Below are 20,121 nucleotides of genomic sequence, written 5' to 3' on the forward strand. Positions count from 1 at the left end.
ACATATATATATCAAACCCTTATGTATATATTTTTTCAACAAATTCTCAAGGTTGTTTCCCACCTTCAGAGCGGCACCAATGTCCCTCCTGTTCGTTCTCCATACATTTTATTGCGCCATGGAAAGTTTTATTTGCTCTTGAGCAATTTGCTCTGGAAACCCCCTGTAGATCCTATGAGTACTGTACGTTTGTACAAGTACACATTACATGCCTGCGCATGGATACACATACATACACATGCATATGTCTGAACGGGGTTCCCCTTTAGACACCGGATAAATAACTAACTTCAAACAGTAAACTAGGTGCTAATGAACTGGATCCTGACAGGGTTTGCTTTCCGCGAGCAGAGACCCACCCCACAATGGATCCATTCACAGGATCTCAGCCATGGAAAGTGTTGGTAAAGTAATCCCGCTAGAGTTTATGCGACCTTTTCTAACTCTCAGTACGTCTTTCTCCCCTCAGGCCTTTAAGGCCCAGCCAAAAACAACACTGACCTGCATCAGCTGATACAGGCAGAGGCTACCCACATTTGCATGTTTCAAAATGGCACCCATTCACAACCAGTTGGCAAATTGATGTGGGGAGGAAAGGAACACAACGCCCCGCTTCCTCCTACGCTGTACCTGTGAGATTAGTCACGGCAACTTCAAGGCCACTGTCAAGGGCTGTTTCTTCCACGTTGCTCTGCAGCACAGGACGTGGCTAGATGGCGTCTGAACACCTACATGTGGCCACATCCAGACCCGACATTCTCTGCATACAGGACCTGCGAGAAACAGTACTGTATCTTGAACAGAATATGGGCAGTGTTCCCACTGTGACTCTGTGTGCTCTGACAAAACTAATAAAAGTCACAGCGTTGCATATGGCTTTGTTCAACACGTTGATATTCACACAGGAACAAAAGTGGCAGCTGCTTCAAACATTCATGCACACCTGTTAAAACTGACGAGGAAAGCTGAAGACAGTTTGATTTGAGAGACAGCATTTCATTATAACTTCTGCCAACAAAAAGAACAGTGAACTTATCAGGCTTAATGTCTGAAATCTGTCTTTTCTTCCTTTCAATTTTGAACTAGCGGGGTATCTGCCTGAGGTGAGTGATCACCATCTTTCCATATGGCTGTGTTCATCTATATCTTTTATGTCTCTGGGTAGCGAAGGGATGAAATACTGCCGGTGACAGGTAAAGCGATACTCTGCAATGGAAGTTGTTTTACAGTAGCCACTTTTCAGAAAGAAGTGCAATATTTAAACATGTGATATCCTGTTCCAAACCGCAGTTCAGAACAGCCTCTCCTCTAGATGTGAGGGTCACACTGCGCTGACAACCTGTATTTATGGCTATCTGACCTGACACCATGAAAAGTTTTATTTCTATCAGATGTTTCCATGCAGGCAGAGGTGAACAGAAAAAAAAGGGAATATCAGCCTTGGCTGTGTTGTGTGGAAAGTTCAAATCTAATTGAAAATGCATGAACTTTGTTGCATGTTTTAACTTTTCATTTTTTGTATTGAGAACTTTTATTGCATCAGCCCTGGCTTGGTAGCATTTTTATAAGCTTCAATGGAAACATCCACAAGCAAGGACGTAGGACGCCATTTACTGAAGCACCAATGGCTCCACCCATATAAATAAACAATTAATTTTAGAAATAAAAGAGTCTTTATACTGAGCCTTCACTGCAGTGCAAGGACTGCACAGTCTATCTGAGGAAAGGTTGGTAATACTTAGAGAAATATGGGCACTGTTATCAACACATACAGTCTGTGTTTAGTCAGTCACTTTCCTCAAAGTCATACATCCTCTTCGGACCATCACACCTGGGTTACTTGACTGTCATCACAGCCGAATTTCATGTTATACTGACATTTGTAAAACAAATAACCTGCCAGGTGCAGTATGTCCTTTCTTGACTTTTATTTTTCTATTTGAAACTGGTGAGGAATTTCATGGCAGCTATGGAGGTCAGTGGCCTAAGAATAAATCTGTTCTCTTCAGAAAAGAAAATAAGAAACACAAGGATTTGCTGCTTTTCTTTGTCTTTTAAGATAGTAAATGAGATTCTTTGGGCTCGGGACTGTTGGCTGGACAAAATAGTGACTTTCAAGGCATCGATTTAGGCTCTGAGAAACTGTGGTGAGCATTTTCCAGTGTTTTTTGACATTGTATAGACTACATGATTACTCGATTAATCGTAAAACTGATCTGCAGATTAATCCATAATGAAAATAATGATTTGTTGAAGCATAACCTCAAAGCGTTGCAATGAATCAGAGCTGTAACACTTTACAGGTCATAAGGCAGGGTAGCTTTTGTTCCCCAGAGCTTCCACTGCTGTTTCTCAGGCCTCCTGACCCCCTTCAGTCCAAGTCCCACAGGATAAGAGCCGAGGTTTCGTTGGGTTGTAGAGGTGGGAGCGTCCGAGGGGATGTAGGAGGCTGAGGTGAAGGGGATGTGGAACGCCGAAGTGAGCAGTGGTCGGTAACCTTATGAAAACAACACCTTTGAACAGTGTTTACCTCTGAAGCTGTATTAAGTCATGAATGAGGCCTCCATCGACACGTCAAAGAAGGTGGTGAGGTAAGTTAGTTTCTTGTTGCATTCAGTTCTCCCTCTACATCCCTCGAAGAACACCCCCCCACACACCACTTCACCCCAAAAGCATGGGGCTCGGCAGCATGAATGGGGCATTGTGATGCGTCTCCGTCACGGCAGTGAATGTTTTCACTTCCATTTGATCCGTCGGCGAGGCTGCTAATTGGGTAAGCGTGTTCCCAGGTCACCAGGAGGTTTCTCTTTCCATAAATACAGAAAGCCGGCGAAGGCTTCTACAGATGTTGTTTCCCACCCGCTTCCAAGTAGGTTCAGACCCGCTTCAGGCAGTCGATGTAATTTATTGTGTCTAAAACCACAGTCCAAAATTTTTCCTTCTCTCTCCTCATCACTCCTCAAAGACTACATTTTATCATTCTCCCAGGCTCTGCAGTACAGCTATGATGATATTTGTCCCTTCCTTTAGCTTGGACTGTGTGGACTATGTTGCCATTAGAACCACAGGTGTCATGACATGGACATGGTGTTACTTTGTCTGTACTACATCCAGGCCTGACAGGTCCAGATGATGTTATTTTCCATGTCTCTGTCCACCAATGACACAGTTTATGAGGGCCAGGGTTTATTTGTTTGTTTTTGTCATGGAATTTACATTTCCTCTCTTACACAAGGACTCAAGACGACCTCTGGTGCCAGCGCTAAACACTCAACTGCAGCAGAGAGCTTCAACAGGCTCGCAGGCATGTTCATTACACTTAATCTGTAGGGCGTGGTCAAAATGATCGAGTGATCAAAGAAACTGTCCTTCAACTGGAGAGCCCAGCTGAGAGTCCTTACCAATTCTAGGGCTGATCTTCTGCAGCTGACTCTGGCATCTGGCTTCCCTGGATGGGACAAATAAAGACACAAGTTTCCCACTTAATCAATAAAGTATGACATCATCCTCCAACGGAGACACCACTCCAGACATCCCCTGAGATGGTATCACTGTGTTATTCTAAAAGGCATTTTGATGTTGTGTTTGCTTTAGTTTCCAGCTCCTGCTTGCTTCCATTTGCCCATTACAGCCCCTTAACGGTTCAGTGCCGTGCCAAACACACATGTAAAGAACTACAGAGCTACAGCAAACAGTGGCCCGTTTCTACGCCAGAGACATGAAGCACCTTTCTCTCAAAAGTGGTTCACAAGCATAGGTTTTTTTTCTATCCTCCAGCTGCAGTATGGTCTAATGGCGCCACTATGTGGCAGCAACAGGGCTCTGAGAGAGTAAAACCTTCACTAACAGTCTGAGGAGTTACTTTACACATCAGTTGGTTGGTTTATCTGACAAGTACAACAAATTGTTTAATAATGTGTCTATGCAGATAATTGCTATCATGCAGATGGATCTCTAAAACACAAACAGAACAGGGAATAAAGTATTTGTGAATATTACTGGGATGCCTGAGAGATTACATCATTTTCCACTTCCAGTATGACTAATAACTAATAGCTTATTGCCCATTAACAGACCTTAAAATGACTAATCTACTAAAAATGTATTTGTCTACCAAGACTTAAATAACAGACTTGTGGACTGTTTGACTTGGAGGTAGCAGCCATAATATCGTGGGACGTTTCAAAGAATCCAAACCTTCTTTTCGCTCTCCATTTTTCCTTTTAATACAAAATTGGAGATTAAATTGAGTGTGAGCTAATTCACACCCGCTGGATGTGTGCATCATAAAATTAAATCATGTGAAATGAAAGCAAATTATGTAATTTAGGCACTTGATGCCTGACAAACATTTATGACTGATACACTGCATTTTAAGTAAACTCACGGGTGAATGTGTGCAGAAGTTAATATCCTTCACAACATGGAGAATGTCATTTATTTAAAAAACAGAAAGTTATCTTAAAAATGTAACTCAGTCTTTACCTTCTGTCTGCATCATGATGTTTAAAAAACCCCTGAAATCTCAATTCATGTTTTCCATTTAAATACATGAGGCTCTTGACACACCAGCCAAGTGAACAAGATACTGTATGATCTTACCGATACAAACCAGGGGGTGGCAGGCTTCCCACACGTGCTCACCCCATGACCAAGAGGCTGTGACAGGAGATAAAGTCCACGTCATGCACAAACTGCTGAAGAAAAGACACCTACATGTTAAAAAAGATACAAAACTGGCCGCACTTCAGAGTGGCTGGCTGCTTGTCAGGAGAACACCATCTGTACAGACAATAAAAATGCTAGCCATCAATTTTACTGATGTGTTATTATAGTTTCATAAGCTGGCAATATCATGTGAAAAAGACAAGCTCAAGTGATTCATCTTGATTTACTCATTGGGCAAGATGTGGGCATTCAAGAAGGTGGGCTGATTCATCTGAGGTAAACCATTATTCATCATGTTGCAGGCCAGTCTTTTTACATCCACTTAAAATGGAGTAACAGCCCTGATATGCTGGTTTCAAAGTAACTATACCTCCTTTGAAAGTATCCAACGTTAATCTGAATGATTGTACTTTTGTATTTTGACATACAGAGCCATCTTGTGTCGGGGCAGAGTAGGTTTATTTTTGCTTGTATAATAAGGTATGGTTGGTTACTTTCTTAAAGGGAATTCCAGGAATTAAGTAATGCACTTCATTCTCAACATGGTTTAATAAAAAAAAAAAAAAAATCTCTGGAGCTATCACATCTATCGTAGAGAGGTGAAGACCCTCCGCTTACTGAGGACCACCACTGGACCTTATTCCAGAAAATAATGAACAGAGACAAACACGTTTTGATTCCATTGTTCATTAGTATCTTGACAACAAAGTGCAACTTTCTTGACCTGCAAAATGATCTTTTTAATTAATAAATATGTGTTATATATGTTATATAATATAAATCATAGCACAATTTAAACAGGATCAAAAATGAGTTGTCCCTTGCCATTAACAACCAGACATTGTTTTAATGAGGTCCCACTGGCATCTCTATATCCTGGATAATGACATCACAAGGTTGTTGTTTTTGACCTCCATAAACGCCAAACACACCTGTAGTATTTCCACAGGGTGACAGGTAAACCCACCTTTATGTATACTGGACTACCCTATTAACATGTTTAATTAAAGTCACAAGTTAAATGCTGTCTATTTGCTCAAATGTATTTCAGTCCATCAATGAAAGGTTTGCCAGTCCCATTTAAAGAGTGACAGACTGAACTAAATTAAAATGTATTATATTATGACTATTTTTATTATCAAAGGACTGATTTTATCATCTAATTTTGATTTTAGTTATAGTTATTTCAGTGAAGGCATGAATGTAAGGAACATTTTTAAATACAGGTACAATTAAAATGCATAGATACAGTAAAAGCAGCTTGACACAGAGTATTGTGATATATATACATATATGTATATATATATATATATATATATATATATATATATATATATATATACACACACATATATTACACATGTAACAACACTTCACAGGAGTGATAGCATACACATTAGCTTATGCTAACACTCTTGAAGTATTTTCAGGTTATGTTAACTTCATATACTTTAAGTAACTTGGTAGGCATTAATTACTGTCCAGTTACATATAATTAAACATATTTTATTTACTTATATATATATATGTAAATAAAATATATATAACCCTATATACAGAGAGAGAGAGAGAGAGAGAGAGAGATTAATACCTCCAAGTCACCAAAGCTAGCTGCTATGTTACATTAAGTTAGCAGAACTTTACAACACTTCAGAATGTTAGCATAAGATGATGTTTATGCCATTTTAGCTCCACTTAAAATGGAGTAACAGCCCTGATATGCTGGTTTCAAAGTAACTATACCTCCTTTGAAAGTATCGATCGTTAATCTGAATGATTGTACCTTTGTATTTTGACATACATAGCCATCTTGTGTCAGGGCAGGGTAGGTTTATTTTTGCTTGTATAATAATGTATGGTTGGTTACTTTCTTAAGGGAATTCCAGGAATTTAGTAATGCACTTCATTCTCAACATGGTTTAATCTAAAAAAAAAAAAATCTCTGGAGCTATCACATCTATCGTAGAGAGGTGAAGACCCTCCGCTTACTGAGGACCACCACTGGACCTTATTCCAGAAAATAATGAACAGAGACAAACACGTTTGATTCCATTGTTCATTAGCTATCTTGACAACAAAGTGCAACTTTCTTGACCTGCAAAATGATCTTTTAATTAATAAATATGTGTTATATATGTTATATAATATAAATCATAGCACAATTTAAACAGGATCAAAAATGAGTTGTCCCTTGCCATTAACAACCAGACATTGTTTTAATGAGGTCCCACTGGCATCTCTATATCCTGGATAATGACATCACAAGGTTGTTGTTTTTGACCTCCATAAACGCCAAACACACCTGTAGTATTTCCACAGGGTGACAGGTAAACCCACCTTTATGTATACTGGACTACCCTATTAACATGTTTAATTAAAGTCACAAGTTAAATGCTGTCTATTTGCTCAAATGTATTTCAGTCCATCAATGAAATGGTTTGCCAGTCCCATTTAAAGAGTGACAGACTGAACTAAATTAAAATGTATTATATTATGACTATTTTTATTATCAAAGGACTGATTTTATCATCTAATTTTGATTTTAGTTATAGTTATTTCAGTGAAGGCATGAATGTAAGGAACATTTTTTAAATACAGGTACAATTAAAATGCATAGATACAGTAAAAGCAGCTTGACACAGAGTATTGTGATATATATACATATATGTATATATATATATATATATATATATATATATATATATATATATATACACACACATATATTACACATGTAACAACACTTCACAGGAGTGATAGCATACACATTAGCTTATGCTAACACTCTTGAAGTATTTTCAGGTTATGTTAACTTCATATACTTTAAGTAACTTGGTAGGCATTAATTACTGTCCAGTTACATATAATTAAACATATTTTATTTACTTATATATATATATGTAAATAAAATATATATAACCCTATATACAGAGAGAGAGAGAGAGAGAGAGAGAGATTAATACCTCCAAGTCACCAAAGCTAGCTGCTATGTTACATTAAGTTAGCAGAACTTTACAACACTTCAGGAATGTTAGCATAAGATGATGTTTATGCCATTTTAGCTCCACTTAAAATGGAGTAACAGCCCTGATATGCTGGTTTCAAAGTAACTATACCTCCTTTGAAAGTATCGATCGTTAATCTGAATGATTGTACCTTTGTATTTTGACATACATAGCCATCTTGTGTCAGGGCAGGGTAGGTTTATTTTTGCTTGTATAATAATGTATGGTTGGTTACTTTCTTAAAGGGAATTCCAGGAATTTAGTAATGCACTTCATTCTCAACATGGTTTAATCTAAAAAAAAAAAATCTCTGGAGCTATCACATCTATCGTAGAGAGGTGAAGACCCTCCGCTTACTGAGGACCACCACTGGACCTTATTCCAGAAAATAATGAACAGAGACAAACACGTTTTGATTCCATTGTTCGTTACTATCTTGACAACAAAGTGCAACTTTCTTGACCTGCAAAATGATCTTTTTAATTAATAAATATGTGTTATATATGTTATATAATATAAATCCTAGCACAATTTAAACAGGATCAAAAATGAGTTGTCCCTTGCCATTAACAACCAGACATTGTTTTAATGAGGTCCCACTGGCATCTCTATATCCTGGATAATGACATCACAAGGTTGTTGTTTTTGACCTCCATCAACACCAAACAGACCTGTATTATTTCCACAAGGTGACAGGTAAACCCACCTTTATGTATACCGGACTACCCTATTAACATGTTTAATTAAAGTCACAAGTTAAATGCTGTCTGTTTGCTCAAATGTATTTCAGTCCATCAATGAATGGTTTGCCAGTCCCATTTAAAGAGTGAGACTGAACTAAATTAAAGTGTATTATATTATGACTATTTTTATTATCAAAGGACTGATTTTATTATCTAATTTTGATTTTAGTTATAGTTATTTCAGTGAAGGCATGAATGTAAGGAAAATGTTTTAAATACTGGTACAATTAAAATGCATAGATACAGTAAAAGCAGCTTGACACAGAGTATTATGATATATATATATATATACATATATATATATATATATATATATATATATATATATATATATACACACATATATTACACATGTAACAACACTTCACAGAAGTGATAGCATACACATTAGCTTATGCTAACACTCTTGAAGTGTTGTCAGGTTATGTTAACTTCATGTACTTTAAGTAACTTGGTAGGCATTAATTACTGTTCAGTTACATATAATTAAACACATTTTATTTACTTATATATATATATATATATATGTAAATAAAATATATATAACCCTATATACAGAGAGAGAGAGATAGAGAGAGAAATTAATACCTCCAACTCACCAAAGCTAGCTGCTATGTTACATTAAGTTAGCATAACTTTACAACACTTAAGGAATGTTAGCATAAGATGATGTTTATGCCATTTTAGCTCATTTGAGGTACTCCTGAGGCTACTACAGATATTCTCTGAGAGCTGTAATGTCGTCACTTGAATACAATTCACTCCAACTTACCAGCTCTGTGAAATTTGAATAATTAAGACACAAAACGTTTGTACTAATGCGAGGTTGTGACACAGCTCACATTAGCCTGGTAGCATTCCAGAGCGGGGTCGTGTTAGCTTACTTCCTCTAACGGTCCCACCTCCTCACCTCCTCCATACCTGTATCTCAACTGGGCGTGTTTTATTCCCGAAGGAGTCTCATTCCGGGTTCATTCCGCTGCACAAGAAATCTCTAGGAATAACTCAACTACAGGAAACTTTGAACTAAAGGTAAGACTGGCTTCAGATAACTTTACTTTGACGTTACCGTTGGTTTCACGGGTCATTAGCTTCAGCTGACTTAACGTTAAATCAGACTTCTGTGATCTCATCATGGGAATGAGAGTCCAGTTGGGACCTGTTGTGTGTCTGTACTGTGTTCAGTGGAGGCCCAGCCACACAGTTAATGTTTGATTTGTTTGGCTTTATTGTTTTGTTACTGTTCTCCAAAGCTGTGGCTGTACTTTCTACTGTATTTACTTAATAATAAACATCTACAGTGCTGTTTGTGGCTCTGATACTGTAGCTATGTCACAGGGATCACTCATTATATCATTTTTGCTAATCAGAAAAACTCTATTCATAAGAACAGATGAATAGTGTGATTAGACATTGTGTCTTATGTGTGTAGATGTGTTTTTCATTAAGTTTGGATGCCTTTTTGCAGCGCTCCAGTGATAAATACACTCTTTCCGTGCAGTTTTGGTTGGAAATTAAACATTATAAAGCTAAACTGTACGTTTAGAATGAAAATTCACAAATACGAGGGTCTTAAATATGAAAGATTTTTTAAAATATTGCATATTTTGTTTGAAAATATATGTCCTGTTTCATTTTGATCCACCCCAAATCACATCTCATCACTCCTCCCATCACATTTTTGTGCAGTGTAAGTGTTACATTGCTGGAGTGAATCCATATCTCTCTCTCTCTCTCTCTAAAGAAAAAAAAGAAAACTCATCTCAACAAGCCAGCAGAAATGCAAGCTCAAACTTTTTTTTTTTTTTTTTTTATCTGTACCCTACAGCTGCTCGGGGAGGGAGCAGCACAAAAGAAAAAGCAGAGTGCTGTTCATTAAACCGAGCCTTGCGGCAACGCAGTTCCACGCGGTGTGTACACTTCCACTGGGCTGCCCAGGACGAATGAAACACGCATCTTTATTGATCGCCCCGGTCTAGACGAGTGTGTGTGTGTGTGTGTGTGTCTCTCTTTGTGCAGCAACATTTCAGAGTTGGGATGCGATTGCGGGGAAGACTGGTGCAGTGTGTGTGTGTGTGTGTGTGTGTGTGTGTGTGTAGACTGTTGTTTTGCACGGTCTCCTCCAGCACCAGAGTCGTGTCCCTGCTCGTCACACATTCCTCAGCTGTACCCCTCCCTGCTCCTCCTCCTCCTCCTCCTCCTCCTCCTCCTCTCTTCTCCCCTTTCCTACCTGCCTGATGTCTTTCATCCATCCACTCTTTTTTTTTTTCATAATTAAATTCATCCCCCTCCACCATATCTGTGCCACTCCGTGTTATGACTGCAGTGGAAACTCAGCCGGTACATCTGCCAGTCTGTGTGTTCGCTGGTATCTTGTTTAAAAATGTATAGGCTTGAGAGGAATAACTTCAGGGGGCTGCAGTATCATTGCAGAGTGACTGCAGAAGACGCGGAGTAATAACAAAAAAAAGAAATCCTCTCTATCGGTGGCCGCTGAGAACATAAACACCGAGAGATCCTTGTTTGTGAACTACCAAGGCCAAGATAGTTTGGATGTTCCCACAGGATGTTGAGAAACACTTAATCCGCCCGGACTCGTCTTTTCATCCCAGATGTTTTCCTGATCCTCCAAACAAAAGAGAGCAGCGATGTATGTTAGCGGAATTCCCCCCACATCGTGTCGATTGGTAGAGATCGCAGTCGGTCTCCGGCCTCTGCGAGGGCGATTTTTGGAGCATCCCCTCTGTAATCTCTAATCCCCTTCTGCCTCTTTTCCTACAGGGGCCATGATCACAGCCGCGGAGTATGGAGAAACATCGTGGGAGCTGTCGGTGCACGTGGATCAGAAGCATTTAGATGAGTCCATGAAGTTCAAGCTGAGGGTGAAGGGGGACTTGCACATCGGAGGCCTCATGCTTAAGATGGTGGAGAAGATCAGTAAGTTTCTCCCAACTGTCAGACCGTAATCTGTACTGCCTTTAAAGTGTGTTGCGTCTCATTTCGGTACCCTTGGGCAAGGCAGTAAACCTCAGAATGTCTCCTGGGAGGGGGCTGCATGATGACGCTGAGTAGTTCACCCTTTAAAGGAGAGAACCATGAGAAAGTATACATTTCAGCTGCCTCTGCACGTTGCAGCTACTTTTCTCTTCCTCTACCAATTAAAAGTGCTCCGTTCGGGTTTGTTTACCTGGTAAAAGCGCACATCCGTTCCATTTTCTTTCAAGTGCAGTGCCTCCGCCTCCCCCTGCCGTCACAACAGGTCTGTTAGTCAAGCCACACCCTTGTTTGCCCTGCATTTTTCCACACTGCAGGGCCCATTGTTTCGTCACAATGCACCATCGCGCCCGAGGGGGGCCAAAGTTCAGCCGGGATCTCATCTGATATCTCTCTTTACTGATCCCCATAAAAAAAAACAAAAAAAACAGGAGAGCTGATACAATGCGAAGCCGACTTTTAGCAAAGGTGGCTCAAAGAGCGTGAGACATGTAAGGTGACTAAGTCGCTGCTCATCAGCAGACGGATTCCCGCCCAGCACCAAAACATGATGTCAGGTAGACTCATAAAACCCCACTTTAGTCACGCCGAGCCGCCCACACAGCAGTGGGTACAGGAAAGGTTTGTGTAGTGTTTGTTGAAATACCCTTTGAACACTGAGCTGTGACGATAACATGGTTGTAATATAGGTTGTAGTATGATTTACTTCACCTGTCTGTCTGCAGAGGCGCCTCAGGACTGGTCAGACCATGCCCTGTGGTGGGAACAGAGGAAATGCTGGCTGCTCAAGACCCACTGGACGTTGGACAAGTATGGGATTCAGGTAAAATGCAGAGGCCAATGTGATTTAATGCAATTTAGTAGAAATGTGCTCATCTTTCATAGGTTTTAAGCCATCATTTGATTTATTTTGTTTGGGTCTATAATTCATCATCAAGCCCAAAGAACTATAGAAGTGTAATAAATATTCTACAGCTAACAGAGCAATAACGACCAAATTCAAGTTGGAAAAGATCAGGAATGTGGTTACAAAAGGAGTGAGATGTTATGTGGCAGATTCCCCCCTTCAAAAATAGGCTTATTGTCTATTTTTGCATCCATCACCTGTGTTTCATGTGTCACTTTTACATTTATTATGTGGCATTAAAAGTGCATCAAGCTGCCATTAAGGGACGGGGAAGTTCTCCTAGCCTGGCTAAGGTTACAAAAGTCATAATCCACATCAACGTAATAGGCTAAGAAAGTAACAGAGGTATGATTCATTTGATTTAATCACAACAACAGAGCACTGTGGCAATTGCAGAAGTTAGAGACTTGTTTTATAGCGTAAAAAGTACAGTTTCTGGACTCTCAGAGCTCCCAAATCGATTTAGAAAGACGTTACTTACACCCTTTTTTAAGCTGCTCAGCTGAAAGTGTTGTTGCCGTGTACACTGTCTAAAGTTGGTGCACAAGCTCGGCGAAAATACACCCAACTTTCCACTGGCATAGGAGTGTGTAGATAATGACTGACTTCTTATCTCTGGGTGAACTTACCCCTCAATGTTTCGCGCAGGCCGACGCTGAGCTGCGCTACACGCCCCAGCACAAACCCCTGCTGCTGCAGCTCCCCAACATGAAAACCGTCAAAATGACCGTCAGCTTCTCCAGCGTGGTCTTCAAGACGGTGGCGGAGATCTGTCGAGTACTCAGTGAGTCCTTTTTCGGAGTGCGGTGTTCCTTTTTCTCCTTCCCTGCTTTTGTTCTGATCGAGTGTGTCTAAAAATTCAACCCCGACCATCCTTAATCCCATAATTTTCCTGATCCCTCAACACCGTCTCCTGCTCGCTCCACCAGACATCAGAAGATCAGAGGAACTGTCCCTGCTGAAGCCTCCGGACGATCCCTCCAAGAAGAAGAAGAGGAGCAAGAACTCGGCGCTGGACGACATCTGGGACATCGATTTACTCAGCGGGGGACCAGGAGGCACAGGTACGGTGAAACAATCAAGCTAACGATGAAATTTCACAGCACAGAAGCACCTCATTTTGTTTTGGAAACAACCTGCAGCATCCCTCAGAAGATTGAGGCCAACAGTCACATAATGAAAACAAGTGTTATTAATGATGTGCTATAATTCCCGCCTCCATAATAACATTGTGTTTGTGTTTGGAGTGCTTGCTGATGATGTATTTCAAGGTAAGATGTCTAATCACAATTCAATATTATTCATATTTAGCTTGAAGATGAGCGAGGATCAATCAGTTTAAGTTGACGGGTTAAAGTATATATTTGATTGATTTTACGGTTTTATGAACAATATTTGATGAATGACGTTTTGTTTTTGTCTTTTCACACTGGCACTCCAACCGTGGGAACAGCGAGGGGAAGCACATGATCAGGGGGGATGTAGATTAAAACTAAAGTTGAATAGACCTTTTTTTTACTTTAATTGCTCAAACACAGGTGTTAATAATAACTTAGCCAGCTTTTATTGCTGGACAGCAGCCATCGTTTATGCTGTTTGCTCCACTTGTGCTTTTTCCCACGAGCCAAGATGGAAACGGAGCTGGGGACGGAAATTTTAAGCAACCTCAACAATCAATTAATCAAAAGTAACACATGAAATAAGTTGCTAATTTTTCCTTTAGAAATCTGTTTTAACCGCTGACACTATCTGTGTTCGACTGCAAAGTCAGAGCAGCCTACAACAGGAATTAAAAGAACAGATAAAGTAGACATCGAGTTATTTGAATGATAAACTAAATGACACAAAATAACTTGTCTTAACAAAATCCAACCAACACCGAGGCTACAAAATGTCCAAAACGTAAAAAGATTAGTTTATATTTTATTTTTTATAAATAATGAATTACTTCTTTTTTGATTAAATACATTTTCTCATGCCAGTATTTTATTTTGATACATTTAACAAGCAGGTACTTATAATATGAAACATATGCTTTCTAAAGTATTTGTGTCCATCTCTCATTGTTGTTTGATAAATTTTCAATTGGAAAATCTTAATGTTAAATCAATTAATGAGCAATTATTAAAATCTGATAATTCGAACGCGAGTGAACAGATGTGACACATATTTGTTTACAGCGGTGTCTATCAAGGTGTCCAGATGACCGCTTGTCTTCATATTCTGTTACCTCCGGCGCTGCTTCACTGCTAATTTGCCACCTGACAAGCGCAGGACTTGTTTTGATGCACGTATGCAGCGGGTATTCCAGTTGATGAGAAGTCATCTTTAAGTGCTTTGACCAGATTTGCTTCGTCGTTTCTGTGAGTTACCTCTGCTGGAGGAGGGGAAGAAATGAGATGTGTCTAATTCCGGTGCTGCTGAGATCTGACGGGCCGCGGTTTTCATCAGCGAGATCTGAAAGAATTGTTCAGTACGCTGCCGTGTTCTTCAAGGTTTCCCCAACACTCCCTCTCTCGCCCTTACACTGAGCGCCCGGCTCGGATCCCAAACCGACCTAGAAATCACTCTTAATTTAAGATCTCTGCCTTTAAATTCGTCCCAGTTATCACCACCAAGTTTCACCACGTGTTATTTTGTTTTCATGTGCCTCAACCTTTCTGTCAAACTTTTCAATTCTCCTGTCGATTCATCTTTGAAAATGTTCTTTTGGTTTTATTCTACACTACATCTTTTTATCTCATCTTCCTTTCTCCTCACACAAAAGGCCCGATGTACAGCAAGACCATGACGGCCACCTATGACCCCGAGAACGGGATGCCCGTGTCTGCCACGAGCCTGTGGTTCGGAGAGAACCCCCTGGCCGACTGCCTGCCAAACCTGCCGCCCGCCGAGTTAGCCAAGATGTACCAGCCGCTCTCGCTGATCGACAAAGCAATCAACAATGCAGGGTAGATCAAAATTTATACCCATCTGATTCCACTGGTGCCGGTTTAACCCGTGAGGTTGTCTAATTTGGACGATATCTCCACCCTCAGCACTTCTGATCGGTTGTTGCTCTGATTGACAGGTGGCTGGACTCGTCTCGTTCCCTCATGGAGCAGGACATCCAGCACGAAGACAAGCTGCTGCTGCGCTTCAAGTACAATGTCTTCTTTGACCTCAATCCTAAAGTAAGAGACCCAAAAAAGTGAGAGACCCTCGGAGGTATCTTTTTATTTTTATTTTCCCTGTAGCGCCCTGAAAACAACATCAGGGCAGACGTCGGTTTGAATTAAATCCGAGTGTGCGTCTGCACCTGTGTTTCAGTACGACGCTGTCAGAATAACCCAACTGTACGAACAAGCGCGCTGGTCCATCCTGCTGGAGGAGATAGACTGCACGGACGAGGAGATGCTGATGTTTGCTTCGTTACAGGTGAGCTAAGCAGACGCATTATTCTAGATCTGGAATGACACTCAGAGGGTCTACAGTGGGTTGGATTAGGGATACAGCGGCCATTTTCCTCTGACATCACGCTCAGGGTAAACATCTCAAATGCTAGGATAAATTAACTCAACATGGACTTTTACTTTCAGTGAAGCATTTTCATGGTGTGTATTTCTTTCACCGGCGCAGAATATAAACCATGAATACAAATAGCGTTGAAATATCGTCTTATCAGCTCAGTCAGGCACGACTGACTTTCAAAACCCTGTAAGACTTCCCTGCTTACCTCTAAGCCACCGTATCACCTAATCATAACTTTACAAAAGGCCATCATGAATGTAACTGGTAATCTCCGGAGCAGTGCGAACAGCGGCATCCTCGGCATAATAAAAGCTGTTAGATATTGAGCTGAAAGCTACATCTTTAGCACTTGCAAGAATTGTTTTAAACAAGCTAACTCAAGGCACTCGTTGTATATTATCAAGATTTAAAATGGCCGGCAACCGTCGACCACACGTCTCCAAAGTGGCTGTTTAATGTGGGCAGAATTAGTTTTAAGTACGGGTTATGTGTGTCTTGTGGAGCTGGCAATATTATCCATTCGGGAGAGGGGGTTCGGTGACTTAATCCAACGCGGGGAGGACGTGTCGGGACATGAGGGAACTGGAAGGGGAGGCTCGGAAGGGACACACGGAGAAGGAACAGGAATAGGAAGAGAGACTGAATAGCAGGAGAAGTAGCGTGGTAGGAAGTAGAGCTCCTCAGCAGACAGATCCACTCTAGGGATCTAATGATTACCCTGATGTAATGTGGGGAAGTTTCAGCTGTGACACATCTCTGTGTATAAATTTCAGTCTGATCCGCTCAGCTGGCGTTGTGCAAAGTGTTGGGACGGTGATTCAGATCAGTGTTGCGCTCACCTACACATTGGTGCAACAGCCGACACACACGGCTGTGCTCAAACCTTTCCCTCTGACTCACGCCAGCCTTGCATAACCTCTTAAGTCACGTCGGAAAACTTCACAGTGCTTGTTGCTTGTTGCTTGCGAAAAGTGGATCTTTTAACCGTCGCGACAATGAAAGACACGTTGATGTATACTAATAGCTTCCTTTCCCTCCCCCTCACCCAGTATCACATTTGTAAACTGACCTTGTCGAACGAGCCACTGGACCGCTCCAACGAGCCCGAAATCGATGAAGTAGAGGCCGCCCTGTCCAACTTGGAGGTGACGCTGGAAGGCGGACTCACGGACAGAATTCTGGTAAACATATTTTTTAGACTGGACTGGATGTTAAACCGTAATTTGAAGGGTTTTGGGGTCTGTTACAGTGGAACACCTGGTTGTAAAGGTGGGCCTCCGATGATTGCATGTCTTAACACGGTGATGTCAGGAGAAGACACTGGATAATTGACAGTTGTTTGTCCCGCCCCCCAGGAAGACATTACAGACATTCCAGAGCTGGCAGATTCCCTCCGTCTGTTTAGGTAAATCCACCTTTATTCACTCTGTATTTTCACCACATGAGGATCACCGATAACTGGAGTAGAATGTCATGTAATATCTCTGAAATTGATCTTGTTTAGAGTCCTTAAATCAGCCTATTTTAGTGGCTTGCAAGACAATTTTGTTGCAGCCTCGAAGGTGATTTACGGGACAGGCGAAATATCTTCTCTATACAGATTTTTTATGTGTATTCATCTGACTTTTAGTCGTATAATGGCCTCTAGGTCATCTGAGAATTGATTACAGGGGAAAACCTTCCAGTCTTTTACTCAGATAAAGCCATGAGTTGCATTCCAGACAAAAAACAAAGACAAGATTTTCCCTTTTTTTCTCTTTAATCAGGCCGAAGAGACTAACACTGCGGCCGTACAAAGAGTACTGGTTTGTTTTCAAGGACACCACGATCTCCTACTACAAGAACAAGGAGACGTCCAACGGGGAGCCCATAGAGCAGTTTCACCTCCGAGGTCGGTGACAAAAAAAAAGCACTTCTAGTTGTGTTCCGTGTTGTTGAAGTTTGATAACCCTCAATTTAAGCATTCCCTTGATGTGTGATAATACCTCTGACAATCCTCGACAAAGGCTAGAAAACAAAGAACCCGGATATGTGTCTTTGTTTGCTGATAAAAGTAACGTTGTGGACATAATAGAAAATAGAAAATAGAAATTACTATCAGTCATTGGGAACAATCTTAAAGCTGGCACAGTAACTGCAGTTTCAGTCATGTTGTGTATGCTTCTTTGGTTAAAACCACCACTGTGTCTTCCTCTTCAGGTTGTGAGGTAGTCCCCGATGTCAACGTGACAGACAAGAAGTTCGGCATCAAGCTCCTGCTTCCTGTCGCTGACGGGATGAACGAGGTGTACATCCGATGTGACAATGTAAGACGGCCCCCTGACTTGGTCCTAAACCATTTTCAAAATTCCCCGTACAAGTGTCGGGATGTCACTCTAACTGTGTCCTGGAATCTCCTTTGCTGCAGGAGACACAATACGCCAAGTGGAAAGCTGCGTGCATCCTGGCCTCCAAAGGCAAGACGATGGCCTACAGCTCTTACAAGTCAGAAGTGAAGAGCATCCAGTCCTTCCTGCAAATGAAGAGCCTGGCGCCCCCTCCTGGTCAGGCGGCTCCCGACCTCGACGCCATGGAGATGAACGCCGAGTGTTTTGTTTCCCCACGCTACGCCAAGAAGCACAAGACCAAACAGGTCTGTTTAAGGGCTACGTGCGGCATGCTCGACTTTGCCAACATCCGTCAGAGTCACGTCACTGTTATGACCAAATGTGTTTGCTAAATCTGCCTCTGGCGACTGTTTCAAGCTCACAGCACGAATCCTGGAGGCTCACCAGAACATCGCACGGCTGTCGCTAGTCGAGGCCAAGATGCGCTTTATCCAGGCCTGGCAGTCGCTCCCAGAGTTCGGTATGAACTACTTTATTGTCAGGTACAGTGCATATAAAGAGGTATAACACACATACAACTGTTGATATATATTTTAACTTTTTAATACATTTTATGACGTAATTTTGTTGTTTGTCCTTTTGTTTGTGTTTCAGATTCAAAGGCGGTAAGAAGGACGAGATTCTGGGGATCTCGTACAACCGTCTGATCCGCTTGGACATGTCGACCGGCCTGCCCGTCACAACGTGGAGGTTTGCCAACATGAAGCAGTGGAACGTGAACTGGGAGATTAGACAGGTGAGGTGACGGTTGAGCCGCACATTGACGAGGATTTTTCAGGCGTCTCCTCAGTCAGCATTACCTCAGAGACACGAATCCTTCTCTTGCAATTACAGGTGACCATAGAGTTCGACCAGAACGTGTCGATAGCCTTCTGCTGCTTGAGCTGCGACTGCAAGGTGGTCCACGAGTTCATCGGAGGTTACATCTTCCTCTCCACGAGATCGAAAGACCAGAACCAGACGCTAGACGAAGACCTGTTCCATAAACTCACCGGAGGCCAAGAATGAGCGAAGATACGGGCCTGTGCTTCTTAAAAAGGACATCTGTTGTTTATCTACGTACATGTTACAACGTGAAAGCAACGAATGAGCCTACCGTAGCAAAGATAAACCTGAACACTCAGCAAACACTGCCAAAGAAAGTGTAATGCTGCATCACACTTGGATAAATGTCTACTTTTCACTCAAACAACAGCCATAGCATATTTTTTGTCATCTATATTCCTGCTGTAAACAGTTACAACATTGTACACTGCACTAAAACAAACTAATGTGATCGATGTAGTGTAGATTTTCCTTTCTCCTGAAAACTTGGAACGAGCACATATTTGTAAGATTTTTTTTTTTTTTTAGGTGAAAAGATTTTTCCAACAGAACAAATGTTTGTAAAAAAATCAATAAAGTTTTTTTTTTATATATATTTCAAAGCCTGTTTTCACACTTTTTTATCTGCTAAATGTTTTCATTAACTGTTGAATTGATCTGTTTTGTTGCTCATTGTGATAACATGTAATTACACAAATAATTACAGAAATTACTGGCAGGGAAATGCCGTTATTCGTTATGTAACAGACACTGTGCGGTATGCACACACAGCCACCTTCGAACATGTTTTGGATTCACGAAGGACTTCATTCATGATTGATGTGACTTCCAGTCTGCTTTCGGAGAAAACAGAAAGCTTCTGAGTGCTGGGAAACCTACTCCAGATCTGCTGCAGTTCTGATGCTGCAGTGGCTGATTTTATTTACTCTCCACTGGTCTTTTTTAATTTTAATGACGTGTTCCATATTGGGAGTACACAACCCTAAATTCTATTTAAATAGAAGTAAAATCTAACTGCAAACTGCCCTGCTCTGAACTGAACTGAGGATATTTGAAACATTTAAACCCACAGTCACTATTAT

At 41.1% G+C, this 20,121-nt stretch overlaps 1 protein-coding gene and 1 long non-coding RNA gene across 7 annotated transcripts in view; one reads left to right on the forward strand and one right to left on the reverse strand.

The window, feature by feature from the left end:
- The window catches only part of LOC115574591 (uncharacterized), a 26,024-nt gene extending 16,548 nt beyond the window's left edge, over window positions 1-9,476 (reverse strand). For 2 of the 4 annotated variants that reach the window (XR_003982515.1, XR_003982516.1), the window contains exons 1-4: window positions 9,189-9,310; window positions 4,603-4,697; window positions 3,402-3,448; window positions 631-773 (exon numbers count right to left, since the gene is read on the reverse strand). This is a non-coding gene — a long non-coding RNA (uncharacterized LOC115574591). Of the gene's footprint in view, window positions 1-630; window positions 774-3,401; window positions 3,449-4,602; window positions 4,698-9,188; window positions 9,311-9,337 lie in introns of those variants that run through there. The other 2 variants (XR_003982518.1, XR_003982517.1) reach the window with 2 other exon arrangements.
- On the forward strand, window positions 9,312-19,589 carry fermt1 (FERM domain containing kindlin 1). 3 transcript variants are annotated; one of them, XM_030406220.1, is made up of 16 exons: window positions 9,312-9,448; window positions 11,198-11,353; window positions 12,136-12,233; window positions 12,966-13,101; window positions 13,247-13,381; window positions 15,085-15,268; window positions 15,388-15,490; window positions 15,627-15,734; window positions 16,877-17,008; window positions 17,183-17,232; window positions 17,594-17,718; window positions 18,027-18,133; window positions 18,235-18,459; window positions 18,572-18,696; window positions 18,809-18,950; window positions 19,049-19,222. In XM_030406220.1, exons 2-16 carry the CDS (start codon window positions 11,203-11,205, stop codon window positions 19,220-19,222), a joined length of 1,995 nt encoding a protein of 664 aa, XP_030262080.1. In that variant the 5' UTR covers window positions 9,312-9,448; window positions 11,198-11,202. The 3 variants fall into 3 exon arrangements, with proteins under 3 accessions (XP_030262080.1, XP_030262081.1, XP_030262079.1); XM_030406221.1 differs by lacking the exon at window positions 9,312-9,448 and adding an exon at window positions 10,307-10,326; XM_030406219.1 differs by lacking the exon at window positions 9,312-9,448 and adding an exon at window positions 10,949-11,066 and having other exon boundaries at window positions 19,049-19,589.
- Window positions 19,590-20,121: the final 532 nt, after the last annotated feature.

This window comes from Sparus aurata, chromosome 22 (assembly GCF_900880675.1).
Source record: "Sparus aurata chromosome 22, fSpaAur1.1, whole genome shotgun sequence".
In the NCBI taxonomy this organism is placed as follows: domain Eukaryota; kingdom Metazoa; phylum Chordata; class Actinopteri; order Spariformes; family Sparidae; genus Sparus; species Sparus aurata.